Source organism: Pseudophryne corroboree, chromosome 12 (genome assembly GCF_028390025.1).
Source record: "Pseudophryne corroboree isolate aPseCor3 chromosome 12, aPseCor3.hap2, whole genome shotgun sequence".
In the NCBI taxonomy this organism is placed as follows: Eukaryota; Metazoa; Chordata; class Amphibia; order Anura; family Myobatrachidae; genus Pseudophryne; species Pseudophryne corroboree.
In genome coordinates this window covers 12327014-12346325 of record NC_086455.1, presented here as the reverse complement: position 1 = coordinate 12346325, position 19312 = coordinate 12327014, and the positions used below count along the sequence as shown (strand labels likewise).

The 19312-nt window shown below is 45.5% G+C and overlaps 1 protein-coding gene across 2 annotated transcripts in view; it reads right to left on the bottom strand.

The window, feature by feature from the left end:
* IGSF9 (immunoglobulin superfamily member 9) overlaps positions 1–19312 on the bottom strand; it is a 91835-nt gene that overhangs the window by 35420 nt on the left and 37103 nt on the right. For both annotated transcript variants that reach the window (XM_063947004.1, XM_063947005.1), the window contains exons 5-13: positions 11735–11886; positions 8557–8674; positions 7737–7878; positions 6135–6280; positions 4500–4642; positions 3248–3388; positions 2826–2942; positions 1196–1346; positions 984–1107 (exon numbers count right to left, since the gene is read on the bottom strand). In XM_063947004.1, coding sequence (XP_063803074.1) covers positions 984–1107; positions 1196–1346; positions 2826–2942; positions 3248–3388; positions 4500–4642; positions 6135–6280; positions 7737–7878; positions 8557–8674; positions 11735–11886 — 1234 coding nt within the window. The remainder of the gene's footprint in view (positions 1–983; positions 1108–1195; positions 1347–2825; positions 2943–3247; positions 3389–4499; positions 4643–6134; positions 6281–7736; positions 7879–8556; positions 8675–11734; positions 11887–19312) is intronic.

The window sequence follows — 19312 nt, the reverse complement described above, 5'->3', positions numbered from 1 at the left end:
GGGAGGAATGAATCAGGCAAGGATTATTTTTCCTCAATTTAACATGCCTAAATGTTGGAAGATATAGCTAAAGAGACCAGGGGCCTAATTCAGGTCTGATTGGTGCTGTGCCATTTCACACAGCAGCCGATCAGGTCTGAACTGCGCAAATGCCGCAGTGTGCCGGCGCATGGCAGACAGCCGACGGTTGTCGTAGCCCAGCAAACGCCTCTGCCTGATTCACAGACAGAGGCGGTCGCTGGGCGGGAAGGCGTCGTTAATCCGCCATTTAGGGGGCGCGGTCCGGCCAACGCAGGTGTGGGCGGACCACGGCGGTTGTATGACATCACACGCAGCCGCTGCGACCTTGACAGCGACGAGTAGCTCCGGGCAAGTGTGCAAGAGCTGCGCTGGCTGGGAGCTACTCCTGAAGTACAAAAGCATCGCTGCTGTGCGATGCTTTTGTACTTCTGCGACGGGGTAGGGCCTGACATGCGGGGCAAACTAGCCCTGTGCTGTGCGTCCCCCCCGCATGTCAGTGTGCCTGATTGTAGCTGTGCTAAAGTTAGAACAGCTACGATCAACTCTGAATCACCCCCAATGTAATCGAGCTAAATAAAGGACTATATGGACTATATAAAGTTGCATTTCATTACTTTTTTTTTTTACTGTGCCCAAAATTACTGCCTCCACCATAAATAAGGGACAGGGGCTTTTAAAAAAAATAAAAAATAATAAAAAAATAATAATTTCATAAAACTTAAAAAAATAAAATCAATGGATGGTGGTTTCCACACCGTGTAATTTGTTAAATGGTTTTAATTAATATATTTTCTTCAGAGGGAGCATTTGCTGAAATTCTGTTTTCAAAATGATTTAAGTAATTTTAACTCCACTGATCACGTGATGGATACATTCCGCGTGCGGCGATGAATACACCGCGCGCGGCCGTCACCTGTACGCAATGACACATCTCTTTCCTATGTTAGTAAAAGACGACTCACAGCGGGGCATACCAAACGCTGAACCTCTGGAAATATCCTCCGTCAAAGCCGGGGTTCCAGCTGATGTTTACCGCGGACACCAGCTCCTGAGCAGAGATGTTGGACACAGCGTGGGGGCTGGTGCCTACAAAGATTAGAACATAACAAAAAGTCACAGAAGTGGATACTCGTAGCTTTCTCACCAGCTCACACACCGCGGGACAGTTACTCACCCAGCACAAAGACGGCCGTGCGCGCGCTGATCCTGGCCACGTGATTGGCCGCTGTGCATTCCCACATGCCGTGCTCCTCCTTGGTCAGGGGTCTAAATACCAAACTGCCGTTGACGTCCATTTGAGCTGCGCTTCTCCCAGCCAGACCCAACTGCAGAACAAAGTGGCCGCTGTTATTTAGCCAAGACAAACGACCCTATTTCTTTGATTGTCTATTTTTATATTGTAGGTTTAGTTCACATTATCTAACAGATCAATAACTATCTCTCATACAATGCAATCCAGGTACGTTTTGCTGGATTTCTGGGATGATAGCCTGGTGCTTTAACAGAGAATGACTGCATACAGGTATTGTGATGGAAGGCGTGCAGTACCACACATAGCCAGTAGATGGCACACACCTGTAGCCTGTTCTAGGTAAGATTTGTACCATCGCTTTTTGGCCCTCATTCCGAGTTGTTCGCTCGCTAGCTGCTTTTAGCAGCATTGCACACGCTAGGCCGCCGCCCTCTGAGATTGTATCTTAGCTTAGCAGAATAGCGAACAAAAGATTAGCAGAACTGCTAATAAATAATTCTTAGCAGTTTCTGAGTAGCTCCAGACCTACTCACAGATTGCGATCAGCTCAGTCCGTTTAGATCCTGGTTTGACGTCACAAACACGCCCTGCGTTCGGCCAGCCACTCCCCCGTTTCTCCAGACACTCCCGCGTTATTCCCTGACACGCCTGCGTTTTTTTAGCACACTACCGGAAAACGCTCAGTTACCACCCAGAAACGCCCCTTTCCTGTCAATCACTCACCGATCAGCAGTGCGACTGAAAAGCTCCGCAGGATCCACAGCAAATCTGCTAAGTTTTTAGTTAAATAACTAAGCGCATGCGCCCTGCGTACTTTGCGCATGCGCAATTAGCAACAAATCGCAGCATAGCGAAAATAGGCAACGAGCGAACAACTCGGAATGACCCCCTTTGTGTTTACCATTCATTTTTGTGTATATTGTATATAAGCGCAGAATACACGGCAATAACGTGCCTAGGGGTCCGTATCGTCTGTCTTTTTTTGTGCAATTTTTCCTTATTTCCGTGTTGTCAATTATTTGTTCCATTCCTTATGACTTTATTTTACTACCAATGGTGCAAGACTGTTCCACGGAGCTGACGCTCTTTCTGTAAATCTGATTCCATACACTCCATTTTCACAGCATGTCCCCTTGTTCTAGAAATCCTCTTATATATATAAATGCTGCCTTTCCGATCCCTACTAATCCCTTCCTGTCATATCACCACTGCCCCTGCCCACCAGCTCCTGAAACCTTTTGTTATCACACAGACACACACACACTAGGGTTCACTTTTGTCAGAAGGCAAGTAACCTACCAGTATGGTTTTGGGGTGCGGGAGGAAACACGAGCTCCAGGCGGAAACTCACACAAATACACCGGAAACATGCAAACTCCACACAGATGGGGCCAGGATTGGGAATTGAACTCGTGATCTCAGTGCTGCGAGTCAGTAATGCTAACCACTATACCACTGTGCTTTTGGAGACATTGTGCCTAGAGAAATCAGGGGTATGTGATTGTGCATGCAATGATTAAATCGGTAATGCCTATAGCATCTGCCCCCTCACCTTAGACCATTGTATAGAAGGTGGAGGGTCACCCACTGCGGAGCACGGCACCACCAGCTCTCTCCCGACTTCCTGAAAATACTCGTCTTTGGGCAGAACAGAGAACACCGGAGGGTCCTGTTGGAGGAACATTTAGAAAGTCAGAAATAACGAAATAAAAAAAGCACAAAAGTTTTAACGTAAAGTTTCAGTCTGTCTGCGTGAGCTTACAATCTAATTTCCCTGCCACAGGTGCACACACGCCAGGGCCAATTTAGTCAGCAGCCAATAAACCCGCCAGTATGTTTTTGGGAGGAAACCGAAGCACCCGGAGGAAACCTCACCCTAACACGGGGAGAACATACAAACTCCAGTAAGTTCATCGAACCCCAGGCCCCAATACATGGAAGAAGCTGAAAATGAGATAAGAGGGCTTCTTTTACCTTCAGTATAACCACGGTGGGAAGGGAGATTCCTGCGGTGCCGTAGCTGTTGTAGGGGGTACAAGTGTATGTGCCGAGGGCATCATCGTTACCCGTTGCTATCACAATCGAGCCGTTATCTTCCAAGTACCAACCTGGGAACTGGTAACGAGAGAACAAGCCATCAACATCACATCACCTATGGTTCTCATATTAAATCATTCTTAGCATGGGCACAAATGCGCCCTCTCCTAGGCATTGGCAAAGCCCTATTCTATTATGTACGGAAGTGATCATCTCATTATCAGATACGGGCATCAAATCCATTTACAGCAGCAAAGTGTAGACAAATGTGTTGCAGATGTTTCCCCTCAACCAAAAGTTCATGGAAAACTCACTGGTGTGTATGGAAGAGTTCTCATGGAATAATGGTAATGTCCTCCCTATTCCTGTATAGTGGTGGCTATTCCCACCCGGGCCCCCCTCTCTGGGAGGACCCCCAGGATATCAGGCCGACCTTTGTTAGATGTTACAGCGTCATTTTACGGTGCTGGGACTGGACGATGTTATCCTGTAGCCAAAATAAAGCGACGGCTTAATTGCGGACACCACATTCACCACTACTCCCCGCGTTGCATATCGCGCTCTCCTTTGGGGAGATGCAATTTCCTTGGAGTCCACCCTGGTGAAGGAGACGACCTCACCCAGCTCTAGGGACCGCATTACACTCGGTCCGTGAAGGATCTTTTCAGAAGGTATTCGGTCGACTTGTCGACATTCAGAAGGTTTAACACATAGCCATGTATTTAGGTCAACATGGTTAAAATGCCGACACGTTCAGAATGTAGACACTAAAATATCGACATATGTTTTTGTCGGGGGGTTTTGGGTCAGGGTTAGGTTTAGGGTGAGATGATAGACGATAGGCAAAAATAAAAATCGTACGTCAGTATTTTGGCGTCGATATGCCGAACGTGTCAACATTTTAACCATGTCAACCTAAATGCATGTCTGCATACTGATTGTCGACCTAATTACCATGTAGATCTTCTGTCGACAATCAGAACCTGTCAACATTCTGGTGTCGACAAGTCATACCACACCTCTTTTTAAAAGGACATTTGCTTAAGTGAAAATACCCATTAGAGATGCTTTGCGCCAATCTAGGGATTACAGATAAGAACCAGACAAGGCATGCGGAATCCATATGTGACGTTTCATTGCATCAAATGGTCAGATAACAGATCAGGTGATCGTCAGCCACAGCACTTACCTTGCGGAACTCCAGCGGGGCACCATCCCTAGTCCAGCTGACAGATAACAATGGTGGATTGGCTCTGGTGGGACAACTGATTACACCTCGCATGCCGATGGGCAAGTAGGTCTCGGGGGGCATGTCCGTCACATACGCTGGGTCTGAAGGCAAAATGGCACAGATTTAAGAATATTTTTGAAAATGGAAGGATTGTTAACTATCAATCCGTTTAACGAAGCGTTTTCCCAGCTGTTACACAATGTAAAGGGAAGTATAGCGGTAAACAAGCATTTTCCCAGCTGTTACACAATGTAAAGGGAAATGTTTTCCCAGCTGTTACACAATGTAAATGGAAGTATAGCGGTAAACAAGCATTTTCCCAGCTGTTACACAATGTAAAGGGAAGTGTTTTCCCAGCTGTTACACAATGTAAAGGGAAGTGTTTTCCCAGCTGTTACACAATGTAAAGTGTAGCGTTTTCCCAGCTGTTACACAATGTAAAGGGAAGTATAGCGGTAAACAAGCATTTTCCCAGCTGTTACACAATGTAAAGGGAAGTGTTTTCCCAGCTGTTACACAATGTAAAGGGAAGTGTTTTCCTAGCTGTTACACAATGTAAAGGGAAGTGTTTTCCCAGCTGTTACACAATGTAAAGGGAAGTGTTTTCCTAGCTGTTACACAATGTAAAGGGAAGTGTTTTCCCAGCTGTTACACAATGTAAAGGGAAGTGTTTTCCCAGCTGTTACACAATGTAAAGGGAAGTGTTTTCCTAGCTGTTACACAATGTAAAGGGAAGTGTTTTCCCAGCTGTTACACAATGTAAAGGGAAGTGTTTTCCTAGCTGTTACACAATGTAAAGGGAAGTGTTTTCCCAGCTGTTACACAATGTAAAGGGAAGTGTTTTCCCAGCTGTTACACAATGTAAAGGGAAGTGTTTTCCCAGCTGTTACACAATGTAAAGGGAAGTGTTTTCCTAGCTGTTACACAATGTAAAGGGAAGTATAGCGGTAACCAAGCGTTTTCCCAGCTGTTACACAATGTAAAGGGAAGTGTTTTCCCAGCTGTTACACAATGTAAAGGGAAGTGTTTTCCTAGCTGTTACACAATGTAAAGGGAAGTATAGCGGTAACCAAGCGTTTTCTCAGCTGTTACACAATGTAAAGGGAAGTTTAGCGGTAACCAAGCGTTTTCTCAGTTGTTACACAATGTAAAGGGAAGTGTTTTCCTAGCTGTTACACAATGTAAAGGGAAGTGTAGCGGTAACCAAGTGTTTTCCCAGCTGTTACACAATGTAAAGGGAAGTGTTTTCCTAGCTGTTACACAATGTAAAGGGAAGTATAGCGGTAACCAAGCGTTTTCCCAGCTGTTACACAATGTAAAGGGAAGTTTAGCGGTAACCAAGCGTTTTCTCAGCTGTTACACAATGTAAAGGAAAGTACAGCAGTAAAGTCACGGCTTCTGGCTGAATTTTTGTATTACAATCCAAGGTCATTAACATTACACGTAGGAGAGTCTTGGTCCTAGAACGCTTAAAGGAATTCCTGTGTCAGCCGCACTTTACTCCCGCACAGTTAAACCTATTTTCGTCTGAGGTATATGAGCACTGACCAATACTAGTGACGTTTGGTGACGCAGGGGGGGGCTGATACGTACGCAGGACGGTGAGGTAGGCCGAGGCAGACGGCGACTTCCACATGCCGTTGCTGGGGATGCAGGTGTATTTCCCAGAATCCTCCGGGGTGACCTGTTGCAGAAGAAAACTCCCATCTACCAGGATGCGGACTCTAGACTGGAGACGGCTGAAATTCAGAAGGGTGAGGGCGTCACAGAGGAACGAGACAAACTTTTCTCATTTTTGTCGCATTTCTTGTCATAAATGAAAGACAGGCTCACCATGGCTTTCATGTCCGATTCGGTGCCACCGATCAATACCCTCTCACAATGTACATGTTCCTATATTTATTGCTTTGTTGTTGATGATAATGCTGGATATACTGTATATCTACTATTGCAGTAATGTTATGCATATACTATGAGGTAGATGATGGGGGTTAATGTGAGGATGAGGTGCGGGTTAATATCTGTGGTTAAATAACTGGCAGGAAAACTTTCTTTACTCTATGGAATTGGCAGTTTCAGGGTGCTGCAAAGTTCCAGGGATACAATCGCTTTCTGTTTTATCCCAATTTGCTGAGTTCATACAATGACAGTGAGCTCTTTCTGTGGTGTGGTCAATGCTGGGTTATAGGCCGGGATATAAAAACAAGGATGCTAACCCCAGGACCCCACAATACCGGGGCTCCTACAACCTCATAGGTCCCTCACCACAAACTGATAATATTAGTTGGCTGCAATGAAGATGACTGCTCAACAAGTAGAGTTCTGATTGGTCACAACTTTTACGCCCTGCATGGGCAGCTTGGACCAATAAAAAGCCACATGCTGGGAGCTTGTGGTTCTAACACCAAGGACATCACCTCTGATCTAGTCACCCGCATGGCTAATTTACAACACCAATCCCTCATAGCCCAAACCTCAGTTTTTATCCTCAATGGGCCTAATTCAGACCTGATCGCTAGCAGGTGATTTTTGCAGATAGTCGCCGCCTACAGGGGGAGTGTATTTTAGCTGTGCACGTGTGTGATCGCATGTGTAGCAGAGCTTATCTTGTGCAGTCTCTGCGCAGCCCAGGACTTAGCACTTCAGCCTGTTCAGGACCGGAATTGACGTCAGGAACCCTCCCTGCAAACACTTGGACACGCCTGCGTTTTTCCTACCACTCCCAGAAAACGGTCAGTTGCCACTCACAAACGCCTTCTTCCTGTCAATCTCCTTGCGATCGGCCATGCGAATGGATTCTTCGCACAAGCCCATCGCTGAGCGGCGATCCGCTTTGTACCCGTGCGACACGCCTGCGCATTGCGGTGCATAAGCATGTGAAGTTTAGACCTGATCGCAGGCTGTACGAAAACACAGCCTAGCGATCAGCTCTGAATTACCTCCAATATCCTTAAACAGAGGGCTCAGTCCGGCTTATTATGGGTTATAATTGTGGCTAGCGTGTACTGAGTCTGCGCTCTTTGGTTGTCTGAGCAGATCTGTTCACCCAGGAAAAAACTGGATGATACCATGACTCTGAGGGGTGGCCTTCTCATTACTGAGCCTCACTGCGTCCCTATATATACGCTGAGCTAAGTGAATGGTGATGTCACGGGGGGAGATGGGTGGTGGGGCTGACACCTGCCGGAACCTCACCTGAGGAGATAGACGTTGCTGTTGCCGTGGAACCAGCTGTAGGTGAGGTTAGCGGGATAGGCCTCGGCCTGGCAGGTCAGAAAGGCATCTTGGGATATATTGACGGTGATGTTTTCTGGAGGGACGACGATGACGGGTGGACCTGAGGAGAAAATGTTATCATAATATGAGCGGTTCCCATCAGCCATCCTGATGGAAACACATGTTTTATGGTAAGTTAAGGGCCTTACAAACATTTAGCAGATTCCATCGCATTTTCTAGGAAATCTGATTTTTGCAAAAAAACTCAACGTCCTTACAGGGCTTTCTGACCCTAAAACAACTGTGATAGACTGCTTCAAATTCTACTAGGCACTTTGGTCTCCTATCTATGGGGGTAATTCAGACCTGGTCGTAGCAGCAAAATTTTTCTCTAATGGGCAAAACCATGTGCACTGCAGGTGGGGCAGATATAACATGTGCAGAGAGAGTTAGATTTGGGTGGGTTATTTTGTTTCTGTGCAGGGTAAATACTGGCTGCTTTATTTTTACACTGCAATTTAGATTTCAGTTTGAACACACTCCACCCAAATCTCACTCTCTCTGCACATGTTACATCTGGCCCAGCTGCACTGCACATGGTTTTGCCCATTAAAGAAAAAGTTTGCTGCTGCGATCAGGTCTGAATTAGGCCCTATATTTATTCCACACAAAAAAATTATACTTCTTAAAACCTTAAAGCCTTGCCACAAAACAGGGTATAAGGATGAAGCCCAGGAATGAGCCACATAACCGAAGCACAGAATTCCATGTCGGCTTATACCGTGCGATCGCTTCCTACCTTGTACCAGCACACGGCTTGTGTGAGTCACCTCTCCCTCGTCGCTGGACGCATGGCATGTGTACACGCCGGCGCTGGAACGCTGAACCCCGACGATCCGTAATGACCCATTATTAATCTGTATGCAACAAAATAGGATAAATTATAAAAAAAAATTAAAACAAATGTGTAATTCCAATCACACTGTTATCATACATGGTCTACTGAAACTGCGTATAGTGGGGGATCCGGTCTGAAGATCGACAGTGTCTAGGTCGACAATGTTTAGGTCGACCACTATAGGTCGACAGTCACTAGGTCGACATGGATGGAAGGTCGACAGGGTTTCTAGGTCGACATGTGCTAGGTCGACAAGTCTAAAGGTCGACATGAGTTTTTCACATTTTTTTTCTTTTTTTAAATTTTTTCATACTTAACGATCCACGTGGACTACGATTGGTACGGTAAAGTGTGCCGAGCGAAGCGGTAGCGGAGCGAAGGCACCATGCGAGGGGACGTGGTGCACTAATTTGGGATCCCGGTCACTCTACGAAGAAAACGACACCCAAAAAAAAAAAAAAAATCCTCATGTCGACCTTTAGCCCTGTCGACCTAGCACATGTCGACCTAGAAACCCTGTCGACCTTCCATCCATGTCGACATAGTGACTGTCGACCTATAGTGGTCGACCTAGACACTGTCGATTTGATGAACCACACCCGTATAGTGGATATAGTAATTCTATCTAATAGACCTCACCAACGTGTGACACGGGGTCCTGTACCCGCCCTATCAATGACGGACCAACAAATGAAGCAGATATATAAATAATGTTTAGGAACCAATGACATTTTCCCTTTTCTATTCGCTGTAACCGCTAGCTGACATTTCCAAACAAACATTTAAAAGAGTATTATTCGCCTGCGCGCAGCAAATGCCAACATGACGCAGGCAGAGACAGTTTTATGGGAACTCAGCCTATCCACGGGCTAGGAGCTAATGCCTTCTTCTGAAAGGCAGGCTGTTATAGCATTATTTATTGATAAGCATAACATGAGCTCATTCTGTGGTGCTGCAGAACGCTGGGAAACAAGGAGCGCGCTGTGCCGGAGAAGGACACTAGGGGGCAGCAGAGCAGCAGAGAAGGCTGTCGCCACCTTGCAGGGCACAGTAAGTGACAGGGTCTTTTGTTGTGAGGCGCTGATACAATGCCCGCCGCTGTTTTGTGTCTACGCAGGCACAATGCATGTTCTGATGAGTAAACAGGGATATGGTGTGAGTGCAGCGGACAGCGAGGCAGACGGCGTCCAAAGACCACACAGCGCAGTGTTTACTGTCTACATACAAGGCATTGTTTGCCTGCAAGCATGTCTGATTGGTGATATATATATTTATATATATGTGTTGTGGGGGTGTCCGGCACTCGGGGTCTGAACAGAGGACATAAAGCTGCAAGCCGTGTTCAAGTTTAGGGGTGTAATCCCCTTTGCACCCTGAAACATTTGCGTACATTACTAATAAGTCAGGGCACCGGGGCCACTTGCTGCATCAGTGCCGGTCATTTACAAACATTGGCCCTCATTCCGAGTTGTTCGCTCGGTAATTTTCTTCGCATCGCAGCGTTTTTCTGCTTAGTACGCATGCGCAATGTTCGCACTGCGCCAAGTAATTTTGCTATGAAGATAGTTTTTTTACTCACGGCTTTTTCTTCGCTCCGGCGAACGTAATGTGATTGACAGGAAATGGGTGTTACTGGGCGGAAACACGGCGTTTTATGGGCGTGTGGATGAAAACGCTACCGTTTCCGGAAAAAACGTGGGAGTGGCTGGAGAAACGGAGGAGTGTCTGGGCGAACGCTGGGTGTGTTTGTGACGTCAAACCAGGAACGACAAGCACTGAACTGATCGCAGATGCCGAGTAAGTCTGAAGCTACTCTGAAACTGCGAAGTAGTTTGTAATCGCAATATTGCGAATACATCGTTCGCAATTTTAAGAAGCTAAGATTCACTCCCAGTAGGCGGCGGCTTAGCGTGTGTAACTCTGCTAAAATCGCCTTGTGAGCGAACAACTCGGAATGAGGGCCATTATACATATACATATATATGTACCCTAGTCACACAGGGATATTGCAATAACTGAGAATAAGTGTAGAAAAAGGGCGACACCTAGTTACTTACTTAATATATTAATAAATACAGCACATGCTAAAGTCATTGCCGTGTTTCAGTGGAGACAGACCCCCCATCCTCAGGGTTCCTGCTCAACCACCCCTAAGATATGACGCAACTAGTCCCTTTCTGGTCCCCACCAGTAATGAGAGGTCACTTGCGGAAACTATCCATAGAAATGAACAGGGCCGCGCCAATTGGTCAGAGCGTGGTAACTCCCGCTGCTCTGACCAATCAGCGCGGCCCTATTCATTCCTATGGAGAGTGTCAGCGAGTAGGCGGGGTCCCGAAAGACATTCTCAATTATGGCTTCTTTTGTTGGCAAGTACCATGGATGCCGGTATCCGGACTCTAGGTCAACACTGTATAGGTCAACACATATTGGTCGACACACATTATGTCGACACCGGAAATATGTCGACACGGCTATTAGGTCGACATGGAAAAAGGTCGCCATGAGTTTTCCACATTTTTTTGCATTTTTTCATACCTTACAAACCATATATATATATATATATATATATATATACACATATATATATACATATATATATATACATGTATATATATATATATATATATATATATATACATACATGTATATATATATATATATATACATGTATATATATATATGAACTCCGGGTGTCAGTGGCCCCTGATGCACAGCCATGCTGGCACTTGTGTTTCTCCACGAGCCAGCTTGCCTAGGCAGCCCTTTTATAATCTTATTTGCTCACTACTGCCATACCGGTATCTCCACTCGCCCCGGCCGGTAAAGCCTGGTGCTGTGATGGCAATATTGGAGGGGACCCCACACTCTTTGGTCCCCCGATTATTGTATGCTATTCTAGCCAGAGGCACTAGTGCTGGTTCCGCGGGATTGACTGAGGCGCATATCTGGAGAATTAAGACGTACTCTCATTACAAAGGGCGACTTGCAAGTGACTGGAAACACGCCAGATTTCCGGACGCGTCTCGCGGGGTATCTAGGCTGCATTACAGGAAACTTCCTCTACGTTCACACTTGCCTGGATCTTGTCCCCGCTCTCTATGATGGCATCATCTCGCTTCCACGACACGACCGGCTGCGGGTTCCCATATGCTAGACAAGTGAGCGTCAAGGTGTCTCCGACACGCACCTCCACGTGCATGGGCGGGGTCTCACGGAAAGCAGGGGGGGCTGCAGAGAAAGGACATCAGCGATTATTTATTGTTTATGAGTCACATGAACTACTTACCATTTCCTGTCTGTAGAGTAGGTACTATTACTCAGTACAGTATGGTAGGTACTACTACTCAGTACTGTATGGTAGGTACTATTAGTACAGTATGGTAGGTACTATTACTCAGTACTGTATGGTGTGGTAGGTACTACTACTCAGTACAAGATGGTAGGTACTATTACTCAGTACAGTATGGTAGGTACTATTACTCAGTACAGGATGGTAGGTATTATTACTCAGTACAGTATGGTAGGTACTACTACTCAGTACCGTATGGTAGGTACTATTACTCAGTACAGGATGGTAGGTACTATAACTCAGTACAGGATGGTAGGTACTATTACTCAGTACAGTATGGTAGGTACTATTACTTAGTACAGTATGGTAGGTACTATTACTCAGTAAGGATGGTAGGCACTATTACTCAGTACTGTATGGTAGGTACTATTACTCAGTAAGGATGGTAGGCACTATTACTCAGTACAGTATGGTAGGTACTATTACTCAGTAAGGATGGTAGGTACTACTACTCAGTACAGTATGGTAGGTACTACTACACAGTACAGTATGGTAGGTACTATTACTCAGTACAGGATGGTAGGTACTATTACTCAGTAAGGATGGTAGGCACTATTGCTCAGTACTGTATGGTAGGTACTATTACTCAGTAAGGATGGTAGGCACTATTACTCAGTACAGTATGGTAGGTACTATTACTCAGTAAGGATGGTAGGTACTACTACTCAGTACAGTATGGTAGGTACTACTACACAGTACAGTATGGTAGGTACTATTACTCAGTACAGGATGGTAGGTACTATTACTCAGTAAGGATGGTAGGCACTATTACTCAGTACTGTATGGTAGGTACTATTACTCAGTAAGGATGGTAGGCACTATTACTCAGTACAGTATGGTAGGTACTATTACTCAGTAAGGATGGTAGGTACTACTACTCAGTACAGTATGGTAGGTACTACTACACAGTACAGTATGGTAGGTACTATTACTCAGTACAGGATGGTAGGTACTATTACTCAGTACAGGATGGTAGGTACTACTACTCAGTACCGTATGGTAGGTACTATTACTCAGTACAGTATGGTAGGTACTACTACTCAGTACAGGATGGTAGCTACTATTACTCAGTACAGTATGGTAGGTACTATTACTCAGTAACGATGGTAGGTACTATTACTTAGTACAGTATGGTAGGTACTACTACTCAGTACTGTATGGTAGGTACTATTACTCAGTATGGATGGTAGGAGCTACTACTCAGTAAGGATGGTAGGTACTATTACTCAGGACAGTATGGTAGGTACTATTACTCAGTACTGTATGGTAGGTACTATTAATCAGTAAGGATGGTAGGTACTATTACTCAGTACTGTATGTAGGTACTATTACTCAGTAAGGATGGTAGGTACTACTACTCAGTACAGGATGGTAGGTACTACTACTCAGTACAGGATGGTAGGTATTACTACACAGTACAGGATGGTAGGTACTATTACTCAGTACAGGATGGTAGGTACTACTGCTCAGTACAGGATGGTAGGTACTATTACTCAGTACAGGATGGTAGGTACTTTTACTCAGTACAGTATGGTAGGTACTATTACTCAGTACTGTATGGTAGGTACTATAACTCAGTAACGATGGTAGGTACTATGACTCAGTACAGTATGGTAGGTACTACTACTCAGTACTGTATGGTAGGTACTATTACTCAGTATGGATGGTAGGTACTACTACTCAGTAAGGATGGTAGGTACTATTACTCAGTACAGTATGGTAGGTACTATTACTCAGTACTGTATGGTAGGTACTATTAATCAGTAAGGATGGTAGGTACTATTACTCAGTACTGTATGTAGGTACTATTACTCAGTAAGGATGGTAGGTACTACTACTCAGTACAGGATGGTAGGTACTACTACTCAGTACAGGATGGTAGGTATTACTACACAGCACAGGATGGTAGGTACTATTACTCAGTACAGGATGGTAGGTACTACTACTCAGTACAGGATGGTAGGTACTATTACTCAGTACAGGATGGTAGGTACTTTTACTCAGTACAGTATGGTAGGTACTATTACTCAGTACTGTATGGTAGGTATTATTACTCAGCAAGGATGGTACTGTAGGTACTATTACTCAATACAAGATGGTAGGCACTATTACTCAGTACAAAGTCGCTTGTTATCTCACAACAAGATGATGTAAGTTAATGAAGTTTCTCATTTCTGTAATTTTACCAGAATATTTTTTGCAACAAATTTTAGGCATCATACTCTACTGACCAGCTTCCAATATGCAGTCACTGACACATCCTATATGCTGGACACACAGAGATCAGGTCACTGTCACATCATATATGCTGGACACAGAGTGATCAGGTCACTGACACATCCTATATGCTGGACACAGAGTGATCAGGTCTCTGACACATCCTATATGCTGGACACAGAGTGATCAGGTCACTGACACATCCTATATGCTGGACACACAGAGTGATCAGATCACTGACACGTCCTATATGCTGGACACGCAGAGTGATCAGGTCACTGACACATCCTATATGCTGGACACACAGAGAGATCAGATCACTGAGACGTCCTATATGCTGGACACACAGAGTGATCAGGTCACTGACACATCCTATATGCTGGACACACAGAGGAATCAGGTCACTGACACATCCTATATGCTGGACACAGAGAGATCAGGTCACTGACACATCCTATATGCTGGACACACAGATGAATCAGGTCACTGACACATCATATATGCTGGACACAGATAGATCAGGTCACTGACACATCATATATGCTGGACACAGAGAGATCAGGTCACTGACACATCCTATATGCTGGACACACAGAGATCATGTCACTGACACATCATATATGCTGGACACAGAGTGATCAGGTCACTGACACATCCTATATGCTGGACACAGAGTGATCAGGTCACTGACGCATCATATATGCTGGACACAGAGTGATCAGGTCACTGACACATCCTATATGCTGGACACAGAGTGATCAGGTCACTGACACATCCTATATGCTGGACACACAGAGGAATCAGGTCACTGACACGTCCTATATGCTGGACACACAGAGTGATCAGGTCACTGACACATCCTATATGCTGGACACACAGAGAGATCAGATCACTGAGACGTCCTATATGCTGGACACACAGAGTGATCAGGTCACTGACACATCCTATATGCTGGACACACAGAGGAATCAGGTCACTGACACATCCTATATGCTGGACACAGAGGAATCAGGTCACTGACACATCCTATATGCTAGACCACAGAGTGATCAGGTCACTGACACATTCTATATGCTGGACACACAGAGTGATCAGGTCACTGACATCATATATGCTGGACACACAGAGAGATCAGGTCACTGACACATTCTATATGCTGGACACACAGAGATCAGGTCACTGACACATCCTCTATGCTGGACACACAGAGTGATCAGGTCACTGACACATTCTATATGATGGACACACAGAGTGATCAGGTCACTGACATATTCTATATGCTGGACACACAGAGGAATCAGGTCACTGACACATCCTATATGCTGGACCACAGAGTGATCAGGTCACTGACACATTCTATATGCTGGACACACAGAGTGATCAGGTCACTGACACATTCTATATGCTGGACACACAGAGTGATCAGGTCACTGACACATCCTATATGCTGGACACACAGAGAGATCAGATCACTGACACATCCTATATGCTGGACACACAGAGAGATCAGGTCACTGACACATTCTATATGCTGGACAGAGAGAGATCAGGTCACTGACACATCATATATGCTGGACACAGAGAGATCAGGTCACTGACACATCCTATATGCTGGACACACAGAGATCAGGTCACTGACACATCATATATGCTGGACACAGAGTGATCGGTCACTGACACATCCTATATGCTGGACACAGAGTGATCAGGTCACTGACACATCCTATATGCTGGACACAGAGTGATCAGGTCACTGACACATCCTATATGCTGGACACAGAGTGATCAGGTCACTGACACATCCTATATGCTGGACACACAGAGGAATCAGGTCACTGACACGTCCTATATGCTGGACACACAGAGTGATCAGGTCACTGACACATCCTATATGCTGGACACACAGAGAGATCAGATCACTGAGACGTCCTATATGCTGGACACAGAGTGATCAGGTCACTGACACATCCTATATGCTGGACACAGAGGAATCAGGTCACTGACATCCTATATGCTAGACCACAGAGTGATCAGGTCACTGACACATTCTATATGCTGGACACACAGAGTGATCAGGTCACTGACACATTCTATATGCTGGACACACAGAGTGATCAGGTCACTGACACATCCTATATGCTGGACACACAGAGAGATCAGGTCACTGACACATTCTATATGCTGGACACACAGAGATCAGGTCACTGACACATCCTATATGCTGGACACACAGAGTGATCAGGTCACCGACACATTCTATATGATGGACACACAGAGGAATCAGGTCACTGACACATCCTATATGCTGGACCACAGAGTGATCAGGTCACTGACACATTCTATATGCTGGACACACAGAGGAATCAGGTCACTGACACATCCTATATGCTGGACACAGAGGAATCAGGTCACTGACACATCCTATATGCTAGACCACAGAGTGATCAGGTCACTGACACATTCTATATGCTGGACACACAGAGTGGTCAGGTCACTGACACATCATATATGCTGGACACACAGAGAGATCAGGTCACTGACACATTCTATATGCTGGACACACAGAGATCAGGTCACTGACACATCCTGTATGCTGGACACACAGAGTGATCAGGTCACTGACACATTCTATATGATGGACACACAGAGGAATCAGGTCACTGACACATCCTATATGCTGGACCACAGAGTGATCAGGTCACTGACACATTCTATATGCTGGACACACAGATGAATCAGGTCACTGACACATCCTATATGCTGGACCACAGAGTGATCAGGTCACTGACACATTCTATATGCTGGACACACAGAGTGATCAGGTCACTGACACATCATATATGCTGGACACACAGAGAGATCAGGTCACTGACACATTCTATATGCTGGACACACAGAGATCAGGTCACTGACACATCCTATATGCTGGACACACAGAGTGATCAGGTCACCGACACATTCTATATGATGGACACACAGAGGAATCAGGTCACTGACACATTCTATATGCTGGACACACAGAGTGATCAGGTCACTGACACATTCTATATGCTGGACACACAGAGTGATCAGGTCACTGACACGTCATATATGCTGGACACAGAGAGATAATGTCACTGACACATTCTATATGCTGGACACACAGAGTGATCAGGTCACTGACACATCCTATATGCTGAACCACAGAGTGATCAGGTCACTGACACATTCTATATGCTGGACACACAGAGAGATCAGGTCACTGACACATCCTATATGCTGGACACAGAGAGATCAGGTCACTGACATCCTATATGCTGGACACACAGAGAGATCAGGTCACTGACACATCCTATATGCTGGACACACAGAGAGATCAGGTCACTGACACATTCTATATGCTGGACACACAGAGAGATCAGGTCACTGACACATCCTATATGCTGGACACACAGAGTGATCAGGTCACTGACACATCCTATATGCTGGACACACAGAGAGATCAGGTCACTGACACATCCTATATGCTGGACACACAGAGAGATTAGATCACTGACACATCCTATATGCTGGACACACTGAGAGATCAGGTCACTGACACATCCATCATTATATTTGTTTTTACAATTTGACCTGTTCAGCTCCTGTCCTGTCCTGTGAACTTCTCCTTCTCACCCAGTCCCCAGCCACATAATGATAACTGGTGGATTTCCTGCCCCTTTAAGTAGGCTGACCATATTATCCCTTTAACCTGGAAAACTCATGAATTACGCAGGTTCTGTGGCTGGCTGACTACAAGCCTGCATACACCTGGTTTTACTCAGCCCCAGAACCTGTGTAATTCCTGGGTGTCCCAGGTTAGAGGGATAATATGGTCAGCCTACTGTAAGAAGCCACGGTTGAGGTGCTGAGAATGGGGGGAGTGTTTCATGGCTACAATAGGCATCTGTGTAAAACACACAGGTTATTGTATAGTAGTATGCGGCCTGGTGGCACTGCAGGACAAGCCGGGTGATCCTGAAAGTCAGGATCCAGAGTCTGCTGTCTATGGACCGCAATTATAGGATGTTCACTTCCTGCGGAGCACGTATATATCTGCCATACGTACAGCACAGCCCGGGGGTGCTCAGTGCCACGGAAGTACCCATCCCCCCCCCCCTCCCCCCACCTCCAGTGATACCGCTTAAAAAAATATTCAGGTCAATCAGTGAAATAAGAAATGTGTGTATTTTGGCAAGAACAAGGTATTGTGGCCAACCAGCTCGCCTGTCTGTCTGTAAATTCTCAGGAGATGATTCTGGGGTTAGAACAAAGCAAAAAAAAACAAACATAAAGTAACTTTGTACCTGGAACCAGCCATGCTACAATGCAAGGGGAAAATACATGCATTGTTTGCATGCAGGGTAAATACTGGCTGCATCTCATGGAACCCACAAATGCTGAGCAGCTTTATTCTTAAGCTGGGAACACACCTATACCTACGGGCCAATCACCTGATATTGGGATTGTATAGGTGCGTATGCCGATAAACGGCTTACATCGCTGCTGCAACGGTCTGGATCCGGAGATTGCATCTTATGACGTAGGTATATCGGCCATTGGCGGCGCTGCACAGCCGACGCAATATGTCTGTGAGCTACGTCATTCACAGACATATCAGGTGTACACACCCGTCGACGGGATTGCGATATATCAGCCGTTCACTGGAACGCCCGCTATATCACCTAGTGTGTACCCAGCTTATGTCACAAACCAGCCAGTATTCGCTTACACCAGGAGTCTGGGCCTGATTCTGATTGGGAAGTAAAGCAAAAAAAGCAGGTAACTGTGCAATCGGGTATCACCATGCTGCACTGCAGGTGGGGCAGATGTAAGATGTGTAGAGATAGATTTGGGTGGGGTGTGTCCTAACTGAAATCTCAATTGCAGTGTAAAAATAAAGCTGTCAAGATATGTGGACTACATGCAAAAGCAGCCAGTATTTACCCTGCACAGAAATAATATAAATGTATTTGCTCCCCTTGCATGGCAACATGGTTTGTTCCAGATAGTAATTGCTGTTTTGCTTTACATCCAAATCAGAATCTGTGAGAACATAAAGCTCCCTGC